The following is a 20,113-nucleotide window of genomic DNA, read 5'->3' on the forward strand; positions in this document are numbered from 1 at the left end:
TCCCTCCCTCCCCTTGCCCACACGAGGTCCGTTAATGAGGCTGTCTGCACACCTCTTTACTAAGTTTATCGGTCTGCTTCTCACCTCAGTTGAGAGCATTTTAGGCAGTCCACTTCTAGTATGCACTGGAAAAACTAATGTTACCGATTTAACGTTTCATCATGTGACCAAGCCCGATAACGTTTCCTAATGCAACCTACCTCATGCAAAAGGGTAGGGCCATCACAAATTGGTTGCATCACCAAACGTTACCTGGTTTGGTTCCGTAACGTTACCTCGGTAACATTAGTTTTTCGAGTGTGGTGGTATCTCGTGTGTTGACCAGTATATATCATTCAGTCAGGTAGTAGCCAAATTAAAAGTTGGACCTGGTAATCCAGTATTGATTTGGGAACTAATGATAAGCTCCTAGAAATGCAGCAGCTCCTACAGCTCTCATAGCTTATATGTGGCTAGCACAGGGCACAGATAAAGTTTCGCTGAGCTGGCTTCTAAAGTTGTCTGGGTGGATACAAGCCGACACACAGGCAATCTCAACTACTTATCGGCTGGCTCAACTCAGGTATTTATTTTTTGCCAGGTGTGAGACTCAGACAAGGAAACAGGAAACGTTTCGTTCAAATAAACTTGTCGCAATTATCTCACCATTGCTCTTTAGTGTTCAGTGGAACTTTTACCAGAACTGCAACGGGTCAGAAGCAGACGGGCGTGTCCGACCGACCAACTTATTACACGGCCTTCCTGAGGAAGGGTGGGGGATTGGGAGAGGGCGAGTCGAACTACTTGGGTCCGTGCGTGCAATGGCCAGTTGGGGTTTGACTTTTGGATTGAAATCCCTCTAGTCGGTTGCCCCCCCCCCCCTCTTCCCCTCTACCCCGCCGCGACATCCAATAACAACGCCGAAGAGGCGTGGCTGGGCGTGGCGGCGAGATCTTTGGAGTTTGTGTTTGACCGGATGGTGCAAGGGGTCGGATCGACGACTTCGGATGAGATCGGCCGAGGCTGGACGCACGCGCGTGGGACGGAATCTGCTGCTTGCGCCCCCTCCCCCGTCCACCGTTGTGGCCTTTCACTAATAAATAAATTGTGCAACTGGCATGCGCATAGTAGGGGAAGCTGGGGTCCCATGAGACTTGGGGTCCCATGAGACTTTAGCGATATCTCAGGAAGTAACAGTTGGCGGCGCTGACAAAAAATTGGTTGGCAACCCTACCAGGTATGTTGTTGTTAGCTACAAGGCGGAGGGTCTGGTGCGAATACCGAGCGTGTGAGAGGCGGCTAAAGTTGGGCAAGCCCATATTTTGAGGTAAAGTAAATTTTATGTATGGAGCGGCACGTTCGCTTTTCACCATTAATTATTAGTTTTGGGGCCGGGACTTCTCATGTTGTTGTCAAGTGGTCCTTCCTCTTCAATTTCGTACCCGGACTGCGATCTTCACACATAACCTATGCACTCTACACCACTTTGAATGAAAATGTGCAGCTTGGGGACCCATGAGACTTTTACAGCTGGGGTCCCTTGAGACACCCCAATTTTTGTTGTTTTCTGATTTTAAACTTACTAAGGCCCACAAATGGCAAGGCTTCAGCCTCTACATGCTTTTAAACACTTTAAACAACAGCATTACTGTAGAACATGAATGAATGAACTAACAAATACATTATTTCTTAAATATTATAGGCTGCCAAAATTATAATACCGCGCTCTAAGCCCAGGAAATCAACCAAAGGGGCGTTCTCGCCCGAAGCTATGAAAATAGCAATTCAACAGGTAAACTAGAAAATATGTTGTGTGTGTACTGAATTGTTTTCTTAATTTCGTTAACAGAAATGTTAATATTTCCCCTTTAATTGTAGGTTCGCTCAGGTATCAAAGTTCGAACTGCAGCTCAGAATAATAATGTGAACCACATGACTCTGAGGCGTTACATAGCCAAAACGGAGAATGTGGAGGACTTAGATACTGTAAGACTGTCACCTGATTATGCAACAAAATTAATTTTCCCCAAGGAGTTAGAGGATTCTTTAGCAGGGTATGTAATTGAATGCAGCCAGATGGGTTATGGCCTCTCTTCAGTTGACATAAGAAAGTTTGCTGTACAGTTAGGAGTAGCCAACAATCTAACCAATCTACCTAAATCATGGCTTGAAAATGAAATGGCTGGTGCAGATTGGTTTTTAGGATTCATGAAAAGACCCCCTCTTTTATCCTTGAGAAAACCCGAACAGTGCAGTGTAGCCCGTGCCATGGCCTTCAATAAAACCAATATTAATAACTATTTTGATAAATTGGAGGCGGTTTTGAAACGCCATCCGTCTTTTGGTAATGGAACTAGAATATTTAATTTAGATGAGACGGGTTCAACCACCGTTGGGGAAATAAAGAAAAATAAAGTCATAGCTGAGAAAGGAGTAAAACAACTTCACCAAATTAAAAGTGCCGAACGTGGCACACTTGTCACAACTTGCTGCTGTATTTGTGCCAATGGCACAATGTTGCCTCCTGCCATGGTGTTTCCCCGTGTAAAATTTACTCAGAATATGTTGATAAATTGTTACCCTGGAACACTTGGGTTGGCTTCTAAGAAAGGTTGGATGACATCCGAGTTGTTTGTTAAAGTAATTCAACACTTTATCGCACATGCCCAGAGTTCTAAAGAACACCCAACACTTCTCATCTTGGATAATGTTGCTTCCCATCTCAGCATTGATGTTATTAATTTGTGTCGGGATAATGGTGTGACACTTTTCACCTTGCCTCCCCACACAACACACAAGACACAACCTCTAGATGTTGCCATCTACGGTCCATATCAAGCTGCCTACAGTAGGGCTTACAACGATTGGACTATTGCTCACCCAGGGCAAGTTTGTACTATATATGATGTGGCTGGTCTAGTAAATAAGGCTATATGTAAATCTGGAACGCCTTCCAATATATTTTCTGCATTCCGTGCTACTGGAATTTACCCATTCAACAGGAACATTTTTTCAGATGTTGATTTTGCTCCCAGTATTGTCACTGAAAACCAACCCCCTCCTATTCATCAACCAGAAGCTGAGAGCCAGGACGGGCATGGCACCCAGGAAAAAACCCAGGAGGAAGAGGAACATGAAGCAGACAACCCAGAGCCAAATATCAGCCAAACACCTAGAAGAATAATCACACCAAGAAAAGTGAGGCCTCTGCCTAAGGCGAAGCCAAGAGAAACCACAAGCAAAAAGCCACGGGCAAAAGGAAAATGCAGAGTTGCGACAGACACACCTGAAAAAAATGAAATTGAAGAGAAGACTAGAGCTAAAAAGGCCAAAGAAGCAGAGCAGGAAGCAAAAAGGAAGGCAAGAGCAGGCAAGAATTTAGACAAATTATTGGTTCCAGGACACTCTAATAATAATAAAAGGAAAGCTCCAACTAAAAATAAGAAAGCAAAGAGAAGTAAAGTCACTCAAGAATCTGAGTCGTCTGACCCTGACTCAGACATAGAGCTTGTAGAAGAAAGCGAAGAAGAAATGTGGGAAGGGGATGAAAACTATTCGAGTGGTGATTTAAATGAAGATGAAAATCTATTTGGACCCCTGGAAAAAGACCCTGAAGAGGGTGATCACATACTAGTCGTTTTTAGAGGAAAGGAAGATAAATATTACGTTGGCAAAGTGCTCAGTGCAAAAGATGCAGAAGGAGACTTAGAGGTGTCCTACTACCGCCAGAGTGGTAAAACTTTGTACAAATTTTCACTGCCAAACATCCCAGACCTAAAGAGTGTGCATATAGATGACGTGATAGCAGTATTGCCTAAACCAATTATGGGGGGTACTCGCCGCCAAAGAGATCTCATTTCTTTTGACTTTAACTTCTCTGGGATTCGCTTAGGATAAGATAAGATAAGTTACTTAGGCTTACCTAGCCTTTCGAGGCAGCTGTGTTCAATTTTTGTGATTATAGTATAATTACTTATAGTTATTCAAATATAACTAGTCAAAGATTACCTGTTATTTTGCCAAAGAGAATTTTTTTGTTTATTGTAAACCGTCCAAGAACATTTGGCAATTATTATTTTCTTTTATTAAAACATTTAACTGACTGAAAAACATTTTTTTCTTGCCTCTTTTCCTCTTTTTACACAAAAATTAAAAGTGTCTCATGGGTCCCCGAGCGTGTCACATGGGACCCCAGGCCTGGGGTCCCATGTGATTTTGCAAGGGTTTTTTAAATGTATTCCTGTACAAAGGCGAGTTGCATTAAAAATATGACATGGGTATCATTTGATAGGCAATTAACCATGTTCTCAATACCGACTTTGAAAATTCGAATATCTCAACAAATGTGGCCTACAGGCCCGAAAAACAAAAAGTGTCTCATGGGACCCCAGCTTCCCCTAGCGTTCAACCGAGGGGGCAATAACTCCAGGAATCATGTGTACACCTGCCCTGGGAATCATCCGGATAAAAATTAATCAAAGTCAACAGAAATCGCTTTAAATAAGCGGGAAACTAGTGGAACTCGTGCATATTAGTCGAAATAAGCGTTTTCTACCACTAGAAAACCTAAGAAATGAACATAAGTGGACGGGAATCACTAGGAATCAAGGATTTCGGGAATCATGTGTACACTTTAAAAGGGAGTTATTGCCCCCTCGCGTTCAACTCTATGGTGCACACTCTTAGATATTGGACGGGAAATTTGAATACTTGAAAGTGTTTAAAAGTAAATTTGAACACTTTAAACTGTCCAAATCTTTATGGCATTGGAAAAATAAAGGTCTGAAATCACACCTTTTAAAGGCATTAAAGTTCTAAAGACGTTAACATTTTAGTTTTTTCAAAATATTTACTGCTGAAGCAAACAAACGTTTGTAGGACTAATATTTTCGCACTCAGCATAAAATTCCGCTTCGAACGAGCCTACATGTGATATGTGTCTGAAGAACGCTGAAAGAAGTAACTACCCTCAGGAATCTACTAAATTTCTTTCATTTGGGATTTAAACCCTATCACATGTAGGCTTGATCGAAGCGGAATTTTGAGCTGAATACGAAAATATAAGTTCTACAAACCTTGGTTTGCTTTATCAGAAAATATTTGGGAAAAACTAAAACGTTAACGCTTTTTGGCTTTAACGCCCCTGGAAATGTGTTAATTCACACCTTTGTTTTACCAGTGTAAGTGTTTAACTTTAGTGTTAAACTCTTTTTAGTGTTTTTACACTACAAGTAAAGGAGTGAGCAAACTCGCTCATAGAAGAGCGAAGTTGTGAATCCAATTTCATGACTCCAGGGGAAGTGATATCAATTACATCACTCGTTTAGAGTCAGTTTCGCGACATTTTCGGTTACGAAGAAGACTCATATTGAGTCATTTTGCAAACAGAGCGATGGACACAAACGTCGCTCTCTTCGGGCAAGAACACTCACTCTTCGTTTTACAGTGCAGTATTCAAATATCCAGTCCAACCCTTAAAAATGTGCAACGTCGTGTTGAGCACTGCTTACATCTGCACGCCAGTTGCACACTTTCTTTTTTAGTGTTTGCGCCTCGCTGACTACCTGAGTGACATTTACCACCGGATTAGCCAGGCCACAGGTGTCTAAGATAAAGTGACGAGGAGTGGGAAACGGGAAGAGAAAAGGGGGCGGGGAGGATATTGTGGGTTGGACGACTGATGGCGACGCTCAAAGCCCTCAAAGCAGAGAGAGTGGTCTGACGCTAGATTTGTTTGACTTGTTTTGAGTGAGTGCGAGAGCGTTCTCGCCTTCCTTCGCAGAGCGACACGGCAAGCACGGTCGTACTGTCCAACTCTTTGTATCTCCCCTTTTCCCCCGCCCTTTCTCCTTCCCTGTTACGTTGCGGCGCCTTGCTTGACGACGGGGGTAACCCGGAACACTTGTTAAGCCCCCACCTCTTCTTTTGTGATTGCTCGCTATTAGGGCCGCGCCATGTAGTCTACTAATGCTGGCATTACGTGTGTGTGTTTAGCGGCGGAGAGCGCGCGCCCGGAGTGGAACGCGGTGGAAAAGTGTGCTGGCTTCAGCCCAAAACAAGCGTGTTCTACGCTGGTTTGGTGTCGTGCCGCTTACTCGACTTATGATGTTATTTGTACAGATTTTAATTTACCGAAAAAGTGAAAGTTTTCTGAAAAAAAAACACGTTTTATCCGGAAAATTTTCCATGAAAGTTTGGAAAAAAAGACAAAATAAGGGTCTTTTAGTCCGACATTTTCCTTATTTTCTGTGTGTTTTTTTTTTTAAGTTTCCGCAACTTTTCTTTTTTTTACGCGGCCTTCAAATCTGTAAATGTGGCTCAGGATAGTTGATATGTATTATATTTCAAGGCAACACATCATATTATCGGTCGTATTCGTATGTCAAGTTTTTTTTCTGCGTTTCCCCTTCCAGCGTAATAAAATCACTTTCTGGGCGCAGAGTGCTCCTCCTAACCCTCAACACCTCATTCGCTTCGCCTCCGCTTTCAACCACATTACCCTATCTACTGTTCCAACCACCCTGTGGTTCCAACACACTTGCCGGGGGAAAAGCCTTACTTGACTAACCGCGAAGCGCTAACGGCCCGCAATCTAGTCATTATGAACCTTTTTCTTTGTGCCAAGTTTTGTGTGGAACGCTAAGTAATGATTCGGGCAAATTTACCAATTATATGATTGCCTTTGATCAAATAAAATTCTCTGACAATGCAAATGTTCACTTTACTTTTATTAAAGTGGACGTGTCAACATCGTTTTTAAAGTGTACATGGCATGTATACAAACGCAACGGCAGTATGTAGACTTTGCACGTGGTACATAGGCATAGTACACGTTTAAAAATGCTTATGTACATGGGCATTTGGTATGTACAAATTAATCAAAGTATGCATGCCACGTACACTTTATTTAAAGTATACCATGTTTACATTTCATTTGACAGATATCCTGTCGTTTTTGCCCAATATCATTTTTTTTTCTGGAGCAGACTGCGAACTGCAGACTAAGTGACATACCAGGTGGCTGATTCACGCCGCGCACTTCTGTAGGTATACTGTACCGCATGCACGAGTGCGGGCGGGCTTGCCTATCGCCCCTGTCCACGGCGCCTTACGAGCCGAGCGAGTAGGCAACCCGCCCGCACTCGTGCATGCGGTACAGTATACCTACAGAAGTGCGCGGCGTGAATCAGCCACCTGGTATTGTTCCCAGCTCGGCTGACGCAATCGTGTCACACTTTCCCTGATGGATTGCAATCTGATGATGACATCGGCGCTGGTCTGCACCTGGTCAGCAATCACCGAAGCTATTAGCGTCTCATCAGATATTAACAACCTGTTATGCAAAGGCAGTTTTTTAACTCTTATTTCCGTACTTTGAGAAGTGCCACTGTATGCAGCCGAAAAATAATTACTGTGTCATTAATATTTAGCGTGTCGGACGAAATGCATTTTCATGAAGAGCGTTATCGCTTATGGGTGGACCTCCGCCCCCTTCCATTGTAAGCGTTGAGCTCACTCGCCTGTCAGTTTATGGCCGCGGGGGTGCGGTGGAGAGCGAGAGAGGGAAGAGGGAGAGAGGAGGAGGGAGCGAGCAGGGAGGGAGGAGAGGAGCTCCACCACCGGTCCTCTCTTATTCTGCGCACTCTTCTGCGGAGCGGTCCCTCGCTGACCAATATCATAACCATTACCCCTGCATCATCATCATCATGTTCATTGCCACTATTCCCCCTCAACATGTCGCCTCTCCCTATACGTGGACCTTCATGACCCCCAAAGCGAGCCCTCCGTCTTCACTACACACCACCCTCTTCAAAAGTCTACAAAGCATTTCTTTTGGGTCATGAAGCAAATGGATGCGTTGGTGCAGTGAAAAGTGAAATTTCTACTACGTTGCTTCCGTTTTCATTGTGGGTTACGAAGCATGAAGCAATGCTTTGAAAACTGTGTACACCGTACTTTTGCAGCAGTGAGAAGTCCTTTGGGCTTTTGGACCTTTATTGGCAGTTTTAAACGACTCCCTTGTTAAATACAACCCTGCGGCCGAGTTTTGTTTAATCTATTCGTCTATCCATCTTGTTGTCCGCGAGCGCCCAGCCTGCAGCCGAGGACTGACTGTGAGGGGATGGTGAGGGGGGCGCCCAGAGGAGGCCAGGTGTTCAATGCGGGTTTACGAGGGAACGGCAGCAGTGACTGGAGGCGAAGGGGTTCTTCGCCAGCTGCTACCGCTTCAATGCGTTCCTGACACGCCCTGAACGCGCCCTACCGTGCCACGCGCCTGGCTCTACGATGTACTGTTCCTCCTCTCCGAAGGTATAAAGAAGAACAAGTTGGCTGCAACGAAGTGGGACGGCACGTCTCGTAATTTTGTTTCCTAAGTGTGTGTGTGTGCGTGCGTGTGTGTGTCAACACGTAGGCCTGCGTAGGTGTGGTTGGCTCTAGGCAGCAGTCTGACTGCGGCCAGGGCTGTCATTGTGACCTAGAAGTTGCAAGTGCGCGTCCTGAAACTGAGGGGTGTGCGGTGGGGTACGCTCGCAGGCGCTGCAAGTTTAGGGTTAGCAATGAAGTACGCCTCTCTGCATTTGCCTCTCTCGCGGAGTCGCTTGAACGCCAGTTTGGCGGATATAGTGACCCAAATCTACTTTTGTTAGAAAGAAAGACAGACAGACAGACTCATCTTCTCAAGGCACTGAACCGGATCCTTTTCCTTCAAATACAAAAGTGCCTAGGTCCTTCTTGTCCTGCGTATCGTTCTTCAATCAGATCTTGATCCCTCGATCTAGATCACTCGACCGCCCCCAACTCCGCCCGCCTCTGCGCCTGAAAGCTGTGCCAGAGCTCAACAGAAAAAGTGACATATCTTGAAATTTCGAGCACATTAAAGACAAAAGTGGCACTGAAAAATATATTGAAAAATTTTCAACAGTCGAAGCTAAGTCTACAGGGTGGTCGCTGGGTCCAATCAGAGCAAATACGAATACCAACCCGCACTTACACGATGCATTCCTGCATTCGAGCCAGTATACACATACACATTTGTTCCATCGGGACACAGCGACCACCCGGCGACCACAACCACCAATCAAATAATTTTGCTTAAAAAATGCTACGTCTTTCATGAATTGTTTTCTCGAAAACCTAAACACTTTACACTTCAGATCGTGAAGCTCACACTGAGAACACTTTTTCTTCCCGGGCAATATAAAAAACGTTCGTCTAATGCTTCTGAATTTTTCCATTGAGTTTTAGCGCTGTGCTCTGAATTTTCTTTGCCTGCGATGCTACGCTTAGCTATCAGCGCTAGACGTATACTGCAAAGAAAAAGCTCCGATCTGGACTCTAAACGTATAGTGCGCAGACAGATTTTCACCCCCAGTGCAGAGCGAGAAAACCACCTCACTCTCTACATGGGACCGTGTGTGGGATTACTCCAGCGCCATATGACGTAGACCTCCCCAATCTGTACGGCCTCGGTGGAAGACGACTCCCGATTGATTTTGCTTTCCAGGTGGCTCGACCGCGCCACTCCACGCCAAACGCCACGCTCTGCCACGCGCCGCGCGCCGCCTCCCCGACTCTCAAAAGAAGTCTGACGGAATAACGCGATGGCGATCGCGCAGCTTTGTGCGGCTGATAGAAGGTGCCGAAATATTCATCCGATTGCTTGATTGCCCGCGGTGCGCTAACAAGCGGGGAGGAGAGGGGAAGGCATCGATGGGTGAAGGAAATGAAACTTTGATGTTGCTGTGTGGGCTACACCCTGCGCATCCTTTATTTTTCTTTCTTTCCTTTTGCACGCCGGGGAACAAAAGTTGGCCGTCTGGCATAGAAGCCCACCTCCATTAGGCTTTTCTGAGCGAATATTGGTCTGCGGGGTGAAAACCAATTGCAAGTTGTTTATTGAAAATGGCGCGCTCTCTCTTTCTCTCTCTCTCTCTCTCTCTCTCTCTCTCTCTCTCTCTCTCTCTCTCTCTCCACTTCAGCGGTGCTCGACGCGCGCTAGCCGGATACTGTTTCCTACCGCCGGAGAGCGGCTCGGCAAACAGCAGTTGGGTGGGCATAACAGGAGAAAGGGATTGTGAAGCTTTACCTTCGCCAAGCATCATATTCATGACAAAATAGTACCGATTTTCTAAAATTACTAATTTCGTCAACCTTCCGTACATTTTTTGTTGTTCTTTAACCCTGTGAGTACAACCTGTAAGCAGAACATTCCCACAGGTAGACGAACCGAAATGTCACACTGATGCAGTAGTAGAACAGACTACTCCTGCAGCAGTAGAAATATGTCACGTGGGAAGAACGAACGCGTTTTGCTATTGGAGGGCGACATTTTACGTTCCACTGTTCTAACAGTAGAAGTGAAAGTTGAACTGTTTTCTACTGTTTTAAAACGTTGACCAGTTACAGTTTTGTTTCGGGCCACGTAGCCTCTTTGTACCGTGACTCCTTGCTCCCTCATGTGCAGGTCGTTATTTTCGGCTCTTGTCTGTTCCAGGTAAGCTGGAGGAGCTGGAGCTGGCCCGAGCGGTGAGTCGCTTTCACGAGGCTGCTGCTGCCGCTGCCTGCGCTCTTAACTTTCGTCGGGCAGCAGATTCGCCTTACGCATGAGGCAAAGTCTTGGCCCTCACAGTCTCAAGGCCGACGCCGACGGTGCTGGTGAGCCCTCTCTCCCTTGGCCGGCTGGCCGCCTGCTCCGCCACCGCTGGCCTCGGTCGAGCAGAGATCAGGGAAATTGCCGACACGCTCCCCCCGGACGGGACGGGCAGCCTTCGCCAGTCCCAGCAGACGCACGGCCCACGCGGCCGCACGGCCCCGTGCGCCTTTGAAAGTAGTCCCCCGGGTGCGGTGTGGCGTGGCGGCGCGTAGCGGGAGAGGGAAGTGGGGCGCTGATTTACCGCGTGGGTTGTCATTGTCAGAGAGCGAGCGGGAGAAAGGGAGAGAGAGGGTTAGTTGGATTTGTGTGGTACCTGCGGTTGCGCTCTCGGTCTGGCTCACTGCTCGCGGTCAAAAAACATCCAAATCATTTTTCAGTAACACAAAGGCATCAACGAATTTCCGATGTTTTTGTTCACTGTAAATGGGTTGGCGTCTTTTGACACCAAAATACTGGCGTAATATGACGCCAGATTTTGGCGTCCTATGACGCCATATCTTAACTTTACTTTTACTGGACGCCAATAATTGGTGTCTTATGACGCCAAAATTTGGCGTTCTATAGAGGACGCCAATATTTTGGCGCCATAAGACGCCAACCCATTTACAGTGTTTATTTGTCTTTTATGAGGGAGATGTTCTTGGGTATATGTGTCAGTGAACCCGGCTCATCAAGTGTTGTGGGTTTGCACTGCACACTTTACTGAGACTGAGTCTCCGTCGTGACCTTTTGCCTAGGGTGCCCCCCCCCTCCCCATCTTTGCATATTTCACCCGCACCCAGCAGTGAGACAACACTGAATCACTATCTCCTGCAGTCGCCTGGCGCTCGCGCGCCCTTGTCTCTCAGGGTGACTTCCAGAGGCGTCCTCTGCCGCCAGCAGCCGCCAGCAGCTCGTTGACATTGCATTTTAGATCCCTGCCTCTAAAATTGCGCTGCCTTTGCGCCAGCTCGGCGTGAGGGGCATTAAACAAACGCCGCGTGCAGCTGGGAGTTCAATTTATCTGATGCTCGTTAAATGCCCTGTTGAAAGCTTACCGTGAATTCGACTGTAATAGCTGCAGATTGTCGCAATGCATTCAAAATAGTTGGGACGGGCGGATATAACCGAGCCCGCTTAGCAAGTGATAAAGCCTGCACAACTAAGGGCGTCCCTCTCAACTGCATTAGGACGATGTTTCATTTTTCGGGCCAGATGGCCTGTCTAGGGCTGCTAGAGCAGCGCGGCAGCGGCATAGACGGACGGCTGGACCTTCCAGATAGCGCACCCGGGGGCGTGGCGGGAGGGTGGCGTGGAAGGCAATAAAAGCCAGGCTATGGCGGTCCTCCGGGACGGCGGGCGGGGCGGGGCGGGGCTGGGGCAGGGGCCCGACTCCCGCTGTTATATTCATACCGGGTGTGCAGCAGTCTAATGCACGGCCAGCAGCTGGACGCACGCCGGCCCGCGGGGGCCAATCTCACCCCGGCCCGGCACTGTGCCCGGATGATTAAACACGCTCATTGCTCGTGTTCCGGGACGACGCGCTGCTCGGCCTCGGCGGGGAGAGGCAGGGCCCCTGTGGTCGAGAGGGTAGGCAACCCACCGCGCTCGGCTGCGGCACCCGCCGGCCGGTGGCCTGCCTCGCAGGGGCTCCACGGCGACAGGACGCCAACAAGCCGTAATGTATCTAACTTTTAGTTTTTATTAATTTTAAAAATGTGTGTTCTACGGTAATCTGCTTTACATATGAATCTAAAACTTAAAAAATTTGCATTAGGCTTGAGCCGCCACTCATTATTGTCGAAGTTACTCGGAGAGGTTCACACAAATATAACCTCTCTCATCAGCAATCTGCACTGCTGGGGACGAAAATAAAGGCCGTTGGGGAAATAAGGCAGGAGATAGGACAGAGACAAAGCGAGGGGTGAGGTTGCGCGGATGAAATTAGGGAGAGAGGTAGAGGGAGAGGAGGGGAGAGAGAGAGAGATACGCGAGCGGGAGGAACTCGGTGGATTTGTTTGCCTCGCCTTCACTTTCCCGGCCGGGGGTCTCGACTAAGCTCAGCGTTGTTATCGAGTTCCCCCCTCTGCATTAAGACCGGGAGAGCGGGCTAATAAGCGCTCCTCATCGCGTTGCCCTGGAGGCAACAGGTCGTGGGGTCACGGGCAGCGTCCCGCTGGCCACGCCGAGGTCACGCCGCCGAGGCCACGCCGCGCAGCTGGGCGCCCAGGTGAGCGATGCGGGGACGCTCCTAAAGGTAGTGAACAGATCCCCGAGGGAAGGAAAGGGGCGGGGTAGTGCGGTGCGTGATCTGTGAGCTCAACTCAGTCAGACACCCTCCGCCCGTCCTTTCCCACTTTCCCACCCGTCGCATGCCCGACACCAGCTGAGCGCGGAGCACGGTCCTTGTATAGCAGGTGTACCAAACGCTAATGAAGAAAAGAGACAAATCAAAACATTGTGTCGTTTTAAAATTGTTTAGGGGAATGATTTAGAGTTACCAGGAAGAGCAATTGTTTTGCGGATCGGAGCCTTCCTACCGTCCAGCAACGGTCGTGGCCGGCGGGACGCGCCATGGGGGATTTCCACGGTATTTGCGGCCCAGATTTGCCTGATTTATCGTTTTATGTCGGCAGACGGGCGGAGTGGTCGGGAACCCTCTTTATTTTCTCGTCATAATCAGAAGAGGGGCCCCGTCCGAGGTAGTACGCCCCCCCCCCCCTCACCTTACCGCTTCCTCCTAACCGCTGACACAGCTGTAAGGCTACACTGCCTTTTGCACTGCTGTCTCGGGTCCGGCCTAATAAATTGCTCTCCCCCCCGTTTATATTCTCCGGACAAGAACAAAAAGTATTCATTTGAGTGGCGCGAGAGTGGAAAGTTGTACAGCGCGGAGAAACACTGCAAGAATAAGCTAAAAAGTAGCATGGAAGGTAACGGGATACTCTGACCTTTCCCGCGCGGTGCGCCTCCCTGCTGCCCGCCGGCCAGAGAGCGACGTTTATTTATTCCTGCGTCTTGCCGCAACAATCCCCGACAGTGAAGATAAAACACTCTTGCATTGTGCGCTGCGCGGCGCTCTGCTCCGCTCTGCGGCGCTGAGGAGCCCCCAGACACATCTTTGGTGGGCTGCCAGACGCTCTTTCCCGGAGCGTTCAGCACAAGAAAAATTATTACCTCAAATACCCCGCCGCGCTCCACCCCATCACGCCCCCACCTTCCCCACCCCATACCTCCTTCGTACCCCCTCCGCCTCCCCGTTTTTCCTCTGAGACGCGCCGCTGGAAAGCATCCGGTAAGCTCCCGCAGATCGGCATGAATCGACCACACTGGTGATGGACGTTCCCCTGCATCTTCTTCTCATCCTCCTCTGCTTGTCTCTCTCGCACCCCGCAGCCTGCCCCCGTTTCCGTTCCGCCTGTCACACTCGGCGGGGGGTAAATGGGGCGTGACACCGCCGCCCGACAGATTAAATCAAACAATATTCGAGGGGAGGAGAGGAGAGAAGGAGGACAATACTGCGGCACTGCTTTTGTCATCTATATTAAATCCCAATTGTGAATCCCCTCTTCTTGTATTTTCGCTTTTAATTACTGATTTCCCTTTACACCTATTACATTTAAACAAAAATAAAATCAGAAATTACTGGGCTACTAGTTGTAGGTTTTGCAATTTTTCTCGACGCGTGTCGTAAAATTACAAATCAAAATTCTAAAATCACTAGAACTTTGTGTAACGACTTGGAATTCGCATCGATGAACAACTTCACTGATAAATTAAGTGATCAGCTCAACACTTGTAAGTGTGCAACTGCAAGTTGAATACTTGCAAGTGTGCAACTCCATAGTCTTACACTTGCAAGTGTTAAACTCGGTAGGTGTGCAGTTGCAAGTGTACAACTTCTCGGTTGAACACTTCCTTAAATTGGGCGCTTTGTAGGAAGTGCTCAACCAAGGTGTTGCACACTTGCAAGTGCACACTTACCGAGTTGCACACGTGCAAGTATTCAACTTGCAGTTGCACACTTACAAGTAGTGTTGAGCAGTTGAACACTTAGTTTTTCAGTGTTTGGGGTGTCATAAATTTACAACATATTTTGTAAATATTAATTACAAAATATATCGTAAATTTACGACGATTTTTTTCACAGTGGGTTTTTAGAAGGAAAGCGCTGTGCGTTTGGCATGCGCTTCCCCGCTCTATTGTGACTCCGTGAAAAAAAGGCTCAAGCCGAAGTTCGGAGGGACGCCCCAGAAACGTCGGTCGGCGGTCGTCCGACCGTGTATACACGGGATGTTGCAATGCTGGTTGGTAACGGGACGGGTCAGTATTTGCCTAGTCCGGGGGCGGTGTGGGTGGGGCCGAAAGGGTAGTACAGCAGGGCTTGACGGGTCGCTCGGCAAAGAAAAGGGCGATAGCGCGGGGGGCTGTGCGTCCCCCCGCCCAAACTGGGACAATGGCGACCTCGCGACAGACAGACCGCCGCCGCACTGCTGGCACTGCGACGACGTGATTGAAAATCGATTCATATTTTACGCTTCAGTTCGACACGACAAGCAAACGGAAAAGAAACAAAGCGCTTTGTTTTAAGCGTGGCCGCCCGTCCCTCCATTCTCTCTTAATCACACCTTTGTGTCGCCTCCGGTCCTCTCTTCCTGGTGTGGCTTCCGCGGAGGCGCCATGGTGATTAGGGTACCTCAAAAAACACCTTTTTTCGAATCTGATATCGGCTCGGGTGGATAAATGTTCTATCCAGTAACACTATTAACGGTGTAAAATATTATTTCGATCAGATAAAATCTTCAGCCTCCACAGCGGCCTCAAAGTTTAGCATGGAGCTCTTATGGGAAAAAAGACCCAGAACTGAAATTTATCATGTGAGGGTTCCTGTTGAAAATTTCGCGGTTTTAATTGATAGAAATGTAATCTACGCGTAAAAACGCTTCTGGAGGTGTGCCACTCGTGTCCTTTCATTTCATATGTACCCAGCTTGTATGACCGAAAATTGCAATTTTGACGCAAAATCAGCTTTTTTGACAGCGCCTTGGTCATAAAGGACTGGTACTGATATGGCAAGTGGCACATCTCCGAAAGCGTTTTTACGCGTAGATTGCATTTCTAAAAATGAAAACAGCGAATTATACGACAGGAACCCTCCAATGGAAAATTTCAGTTATTACGCTTTTTTCCCATAAGAGCTCTATGCTAAACTTTGAAGCCGCTGTGGAGGCTGAAGATTTTATCCGATCGAAATAATATTTCACACCGTTGATAGTGATACTGGATAGAACATCTCTCCGCCCGAGCCGATATCAGATTCGAAAAAAAGTGTTTTTCAAGGTACCCTAATGGTGATGCACGGCGGCCTGGGCATGGCGGCTCAATAGAGGCCGCAAGCACCCACCCCACACCCCGCGTAGCCAGCCGGCCGCGGCCAGCCGGTCCTTAAGGCTCACAAAGCTCTAGCAGAGCTCGGCGATCAGCTTGTCTGTGCCAAACCTCTTCATTGAGCCCAGCTGGTGCCGAGGCTGGTGCGGCTCGCTCAAAGCCCTCCCTTGCTCCCTCTGGACGGGGCACGGCGTAGGCGCGGCTCGGCTACTGTTAGCGCAAAGCCTTTCTGGAACTCAGTGTGTGCTCCCCGCAGCGCCCGCCCACACACACAGGCGCCAAACACACGCTGAATTTGATCGCAACGGAACGATAAAAAAAGGAGGTGGTGGAAACAGTCGTGGTAGTTTGTTCGTTTCCCCAGTCGTGCAATCGAACAGCACAAACACACCGGTCCAATCCCCCTCCCCCGCGAGGCGCGTGCTGCAGAGTGGGCGGCCGGGACCGCAGGCTGCACCCCGAGCCAATCCGACTGCAAGCGTCGCTTTTGTGACGTCGCGGCGACCTGCTTGCAACACTTTCAGTACGGTTGCGCCCAATGAATGCCTTAAACTTAGCCACTATTTTGCCTGTCCCGAGAAAAAAGAACACGGAACAACCACCCTGTGTCACTCACACTCTCACACTGCTGTTGAATAAAGGAAAGGATTTTCTCAACCCAAATAAGATTGAATAATCGAGTGAATAATAAATTTCCCTGTCGCTGAGACTGCTATATTTTATTTCACCTATTCGCTTGACAAACGCTAATTGCTTTTGAAATGGAGAATTTCTATAACGTGGACTTGCCGACAACTTTACAACTCCCGATTTTATTGGTGACGAAATCCACCTTTTCCATGCGGCTTAGCAATTTGTCAAACCCAATGACGGGTAATGGAGCATTTTTCACAACCCCAAAACTGGAATATTTTCTAGGGGGAAAAATTAACAGTGCAGTCAGTCGCCGGGGGCCACACAGAGCTTTGTCCCACTCCTGCCCCAATTACCCGCTGCCAAGCCCCCCGCCTCAATAACGGCGCTACCTCACTGCCGGCTGCCGCCCCGGCTGTGTTATGTGCAGATCATTCTCGGCGCGATTGCGCGCGGGCACGTGGCACGTGGCACTATTGCGATTGCCGTTCCGCGCGTGCCGATGTGCGCCGTGCTGCTGTGTTCCCCCCTTGCCGCCCACTTGCAGCCCGCGTACGTGCCCCGAGCATGCCCCCCGCCCCCTCCTCTTTCCCCCGTCAGGAAGAGAGGAAAGAAGGGGTTGGCGGACTAACGTCCTAATGCTCTGCCGCCCGTGAACGTCCTCAATTTTTTTTTCCTCTTCCGTCCCCTGACGTGCACCACTACGGAAGGTCATCAGAGTAGTATGAAGGTCGGAGCATGGCAGCTTTGCAGCCTGACCCCCATCACCTGCTTTCTTTGGGCTCACACTAAGTAGCGATAATTTGAAACGACAAAAAAAACCCATTCCCTTTATGTAACTGCGGGTTGAAAGTGTCAAAGCAAGGCCCTCTTGTTGCTTTTGGCCGCTATGGCGTCACAAACGAGTTTGAACTAGCAGGTCCACTCCAGGGCTGCTGTGGTTACTTCATTGGAAACTAGCTGCCGACTGCCGAAAAATGAAAGTAGGCATAGGAGCGACTCGCAGAAACCGCCTTGTGGAGTCAAATTGTAATGGGGCCACGCGCAATCTGCTGCGCATAAACTTTCAGTTCTTTCGAATGGCTACAAGCCGAAATAAGAGGAAAACGCAGTTAAAATAATTTGCAAATTACCAGTAAACTCTCACTCCATTTCCCCCGCAATGTCATTATGTTGTGTACGCAAGTTACACAACTGCCACGTGATAGCAACGAAGCAAGCTCTTATTTGTGTGTTGTGCAACGATGGTCCCAGCTCCTCCACTGTGCAAATACCAGACCACACACCGACGTCTCGCGTAACAGGCTTCTCCGAAATCTCAAGCAACACTACGGCGCAAACATCTGAAACGTTGTCAAGCTGACCGACTTGTTCAAAACGCGTATATTTATTGTTCCACTTTGAAACTTGACAACTGTTTAAAAGAGACTTTGTGTAAAGGCCAACATTTCATTTAGCACGCTCTTACACTTCTTACAGCCTCCTAATACCAATACCCTCTGCTGAATGTGCAAGGCAGGCGTGTTTGCTGCTGACTGTCGGCTATTTGCCCTCTTATCGTGGCACGCCTGATTATTTCGTATAGGGTTGGAAATTTCAAAAAATTTCCGGAAAATTACCGAACTTTCCAGGCTTAAAAAACCCTATGATTTCGGATTTCGGCACTTTCTTTGAACTGCTCCAGCTCTGGTACGAGTGGGTGAGTGGCTCCAGGTGGTACCAGGTTCAGCCGCCTTTAAGGGGGTTTGAGATTTCTGCGGGTTTCTGGCTATCTCGTCGCAAGAACTGGCGACTTTTCTGGATAGGGTGGGAACGTGGGGGAGGGAAGGGCAAGAGTGCAACGGCAACGCGGGACTCTCCCGAGTGTCTCGTTCGTCGTTGGCAGCAGTCGATGGCACCGCGCAGCAACCAAACGGACGGCAGGGGACCGCGCTCAAGTCGGGGTACCCCGGGCCGCCCCTGGCGGGTAGTGGTAGGCTGATGGCGCGGCATGTGCCGGCCTGCGGGGCGCTGTCAGGGGATGCAATCGAGTGAGTGGTCTCCCTCCACTCCCGCGCACCCCTGTGAGGAGGCCCCGGAGCAAGGGGCCCCACCCACACCCCGCCCGTGTTGTCTCTATTTTCGGACCACACCCGCCTGCTGCCCCGCCGCCGCCTATCGTATGGCCGAGGAATAAAGACGTCTTTGGAAAACCAGCAGCGTGGCGGGGGCCTTTTCTGTCACACATGAAAAGTCCTTGACCGTTTTTTGTACAACTTTTTTTCCCACGCTCAAAAAGTCTACCGCAATCGTCACCTCTATTCGCAGATGAAATCCAAAGCATCATGGAGTTCATGCAACCTGTGGAAGGGCAGGGGATAGGGGGGGGGGTCGTTTAGTAAACCTGTCGAGGGAGATACAATATGTAAGTGAAACGTTGTGCCTCGCCCTAAAGCGTTCGGCCGCCGGGCTCCCGGGCGCCTCTCTTCTTTTTTATTACACCGGCAGAGTGCCGCTGATGGGATGAAAACGACCCGACGGACGTGAAATATGTGCGCCCCCCCGGAGTTTATGGTCATCCCTCGGACAGTCGGTGGATGATGATTCTCCGAAAAATGTTTTACGCGGGAAAATACAACGTGCGAATGTACATGTACGTGTTCATGAATAGTAATGCCTTCGGGCGAGAAGAAGATGAACGCGTGTCCGACCGCTGGCATAAAGAGTGTCTCTGTGTTATGTGCGTGAGAGGGTGGCTCAGAGGAGAGGGAGATGCAGAGAGAGAGAGAGAGAGAGAGAGAGAGAGAGAGAGAGAGAGAGAGGGAGAGAGAGAGGGAGAGAGAGAAGAACGAGACGAAGGGGTGAGGGGAAATTGTGTACGCTGCATGCCACAGCGGCCAGATTTATCGGCCTGATTGACTTCTTGCACGCTAAAGATACGCGCACAAACAGAAGGCCTGGCCTGCTCCCAGGCCGCGACCTTGGCCCACGAGTCGTGTCGCTCTGTTAAAAGCAGAGAAACCCTCGGGGTTTTAATTGCGACGTCTTTCACGCGATTTACAAAACCGAACTCCAACGTGACTAAAGGTCCCTTGATTCCCTCTCTTAAAAAAATAAAAAAGCGGAAAGAAATCGGCCATGAAACGTTCTTTTGATTGGGTTTAATGGGCGTCCACTTTGATTTAAGAGGAGGTCGCCGCTGTGTAGGTAAAAGCTACGGCGGAGTTTTTCGCCCGCCCTCGCTCTCCTGCGCTGCTTGTTTTGTTTCGAGTCGGGCCGGCGGCGGATATCAGTCGGGCCAGGCTCCGCCGGGCTCGGCGCCCTGAACAGAGCGATTGCCTGGGTTGTACCCGGGCGGGGCTGTACCCGGGCCGACCCGGGCCGCGCCATCCCCGCGTATCGGAGTGCGACATCGCGCCGGCGCACGGCCCGAAACTCCTCATCGCGTCAGAGAGAGAGAGAGAGAGAGAGAGAGAGAGAGAGAGAGAGAGAGAGAGAGAG

The 20,113-nt window shown here is 49.1% G+C and overlaps 3 protein-coding genes across 3 annotated transcripts in view; 2 read left to right on the forward strand and 1 right to left on the reverse strand.

Moving 5' to 3' along the window:
• Positions 1–20,113, forward strand: part of LOC113203491 (glycosyltransferase 25 family member) — a gene marked incomplete in the record, with an annotated part of 102,430 nt that overhangs the window by 44,641 nt on the left and 37,676 nt on the right.
• The window catches only part of LOC113203490 (uncharacterized), a 75,095-nt gene that overhangs the window by 43,008 nt on the left and 11,974 nt on the right, over positions 1–20,113 (reverse strand). The window lies entirely within an intron of this gene.
• Positions 1,113–4,035, forward strand: LOC127748809 (uncharacterized). Its single transcript, XM_052263764.1, has 2 exons — positions 1,113–1,771; positions 1,858–4,035. Exons 1-2 carry the CDS (start codon positions 1,751–1,753, stop codon positions 3,874–3,876), a joined length of 2,040 nt encoding a protein of 679 aa, XP_052119724.1. The 5' UTR covers positions 1,113–1,750; the 3' UTR covers positions 3,877–4,035.

The sequence above is a fragment of the Frankliniella occidentalis genome, unplaced genomic scaffold (assembly GCF_000697945.3).
Source record: "Frankliniella occidentalis isolate FOCC.00 unplaced genomic scaffold, Focc_3.1 Scaffold14, whole genome shotgun sequence".
Lineage (NCBI taxonomy): Eukaryota > Metazoa > Arthropoda > Insecta > Thysanoptera > Thripidae > Frankliniella > Frankliniella occidentalis.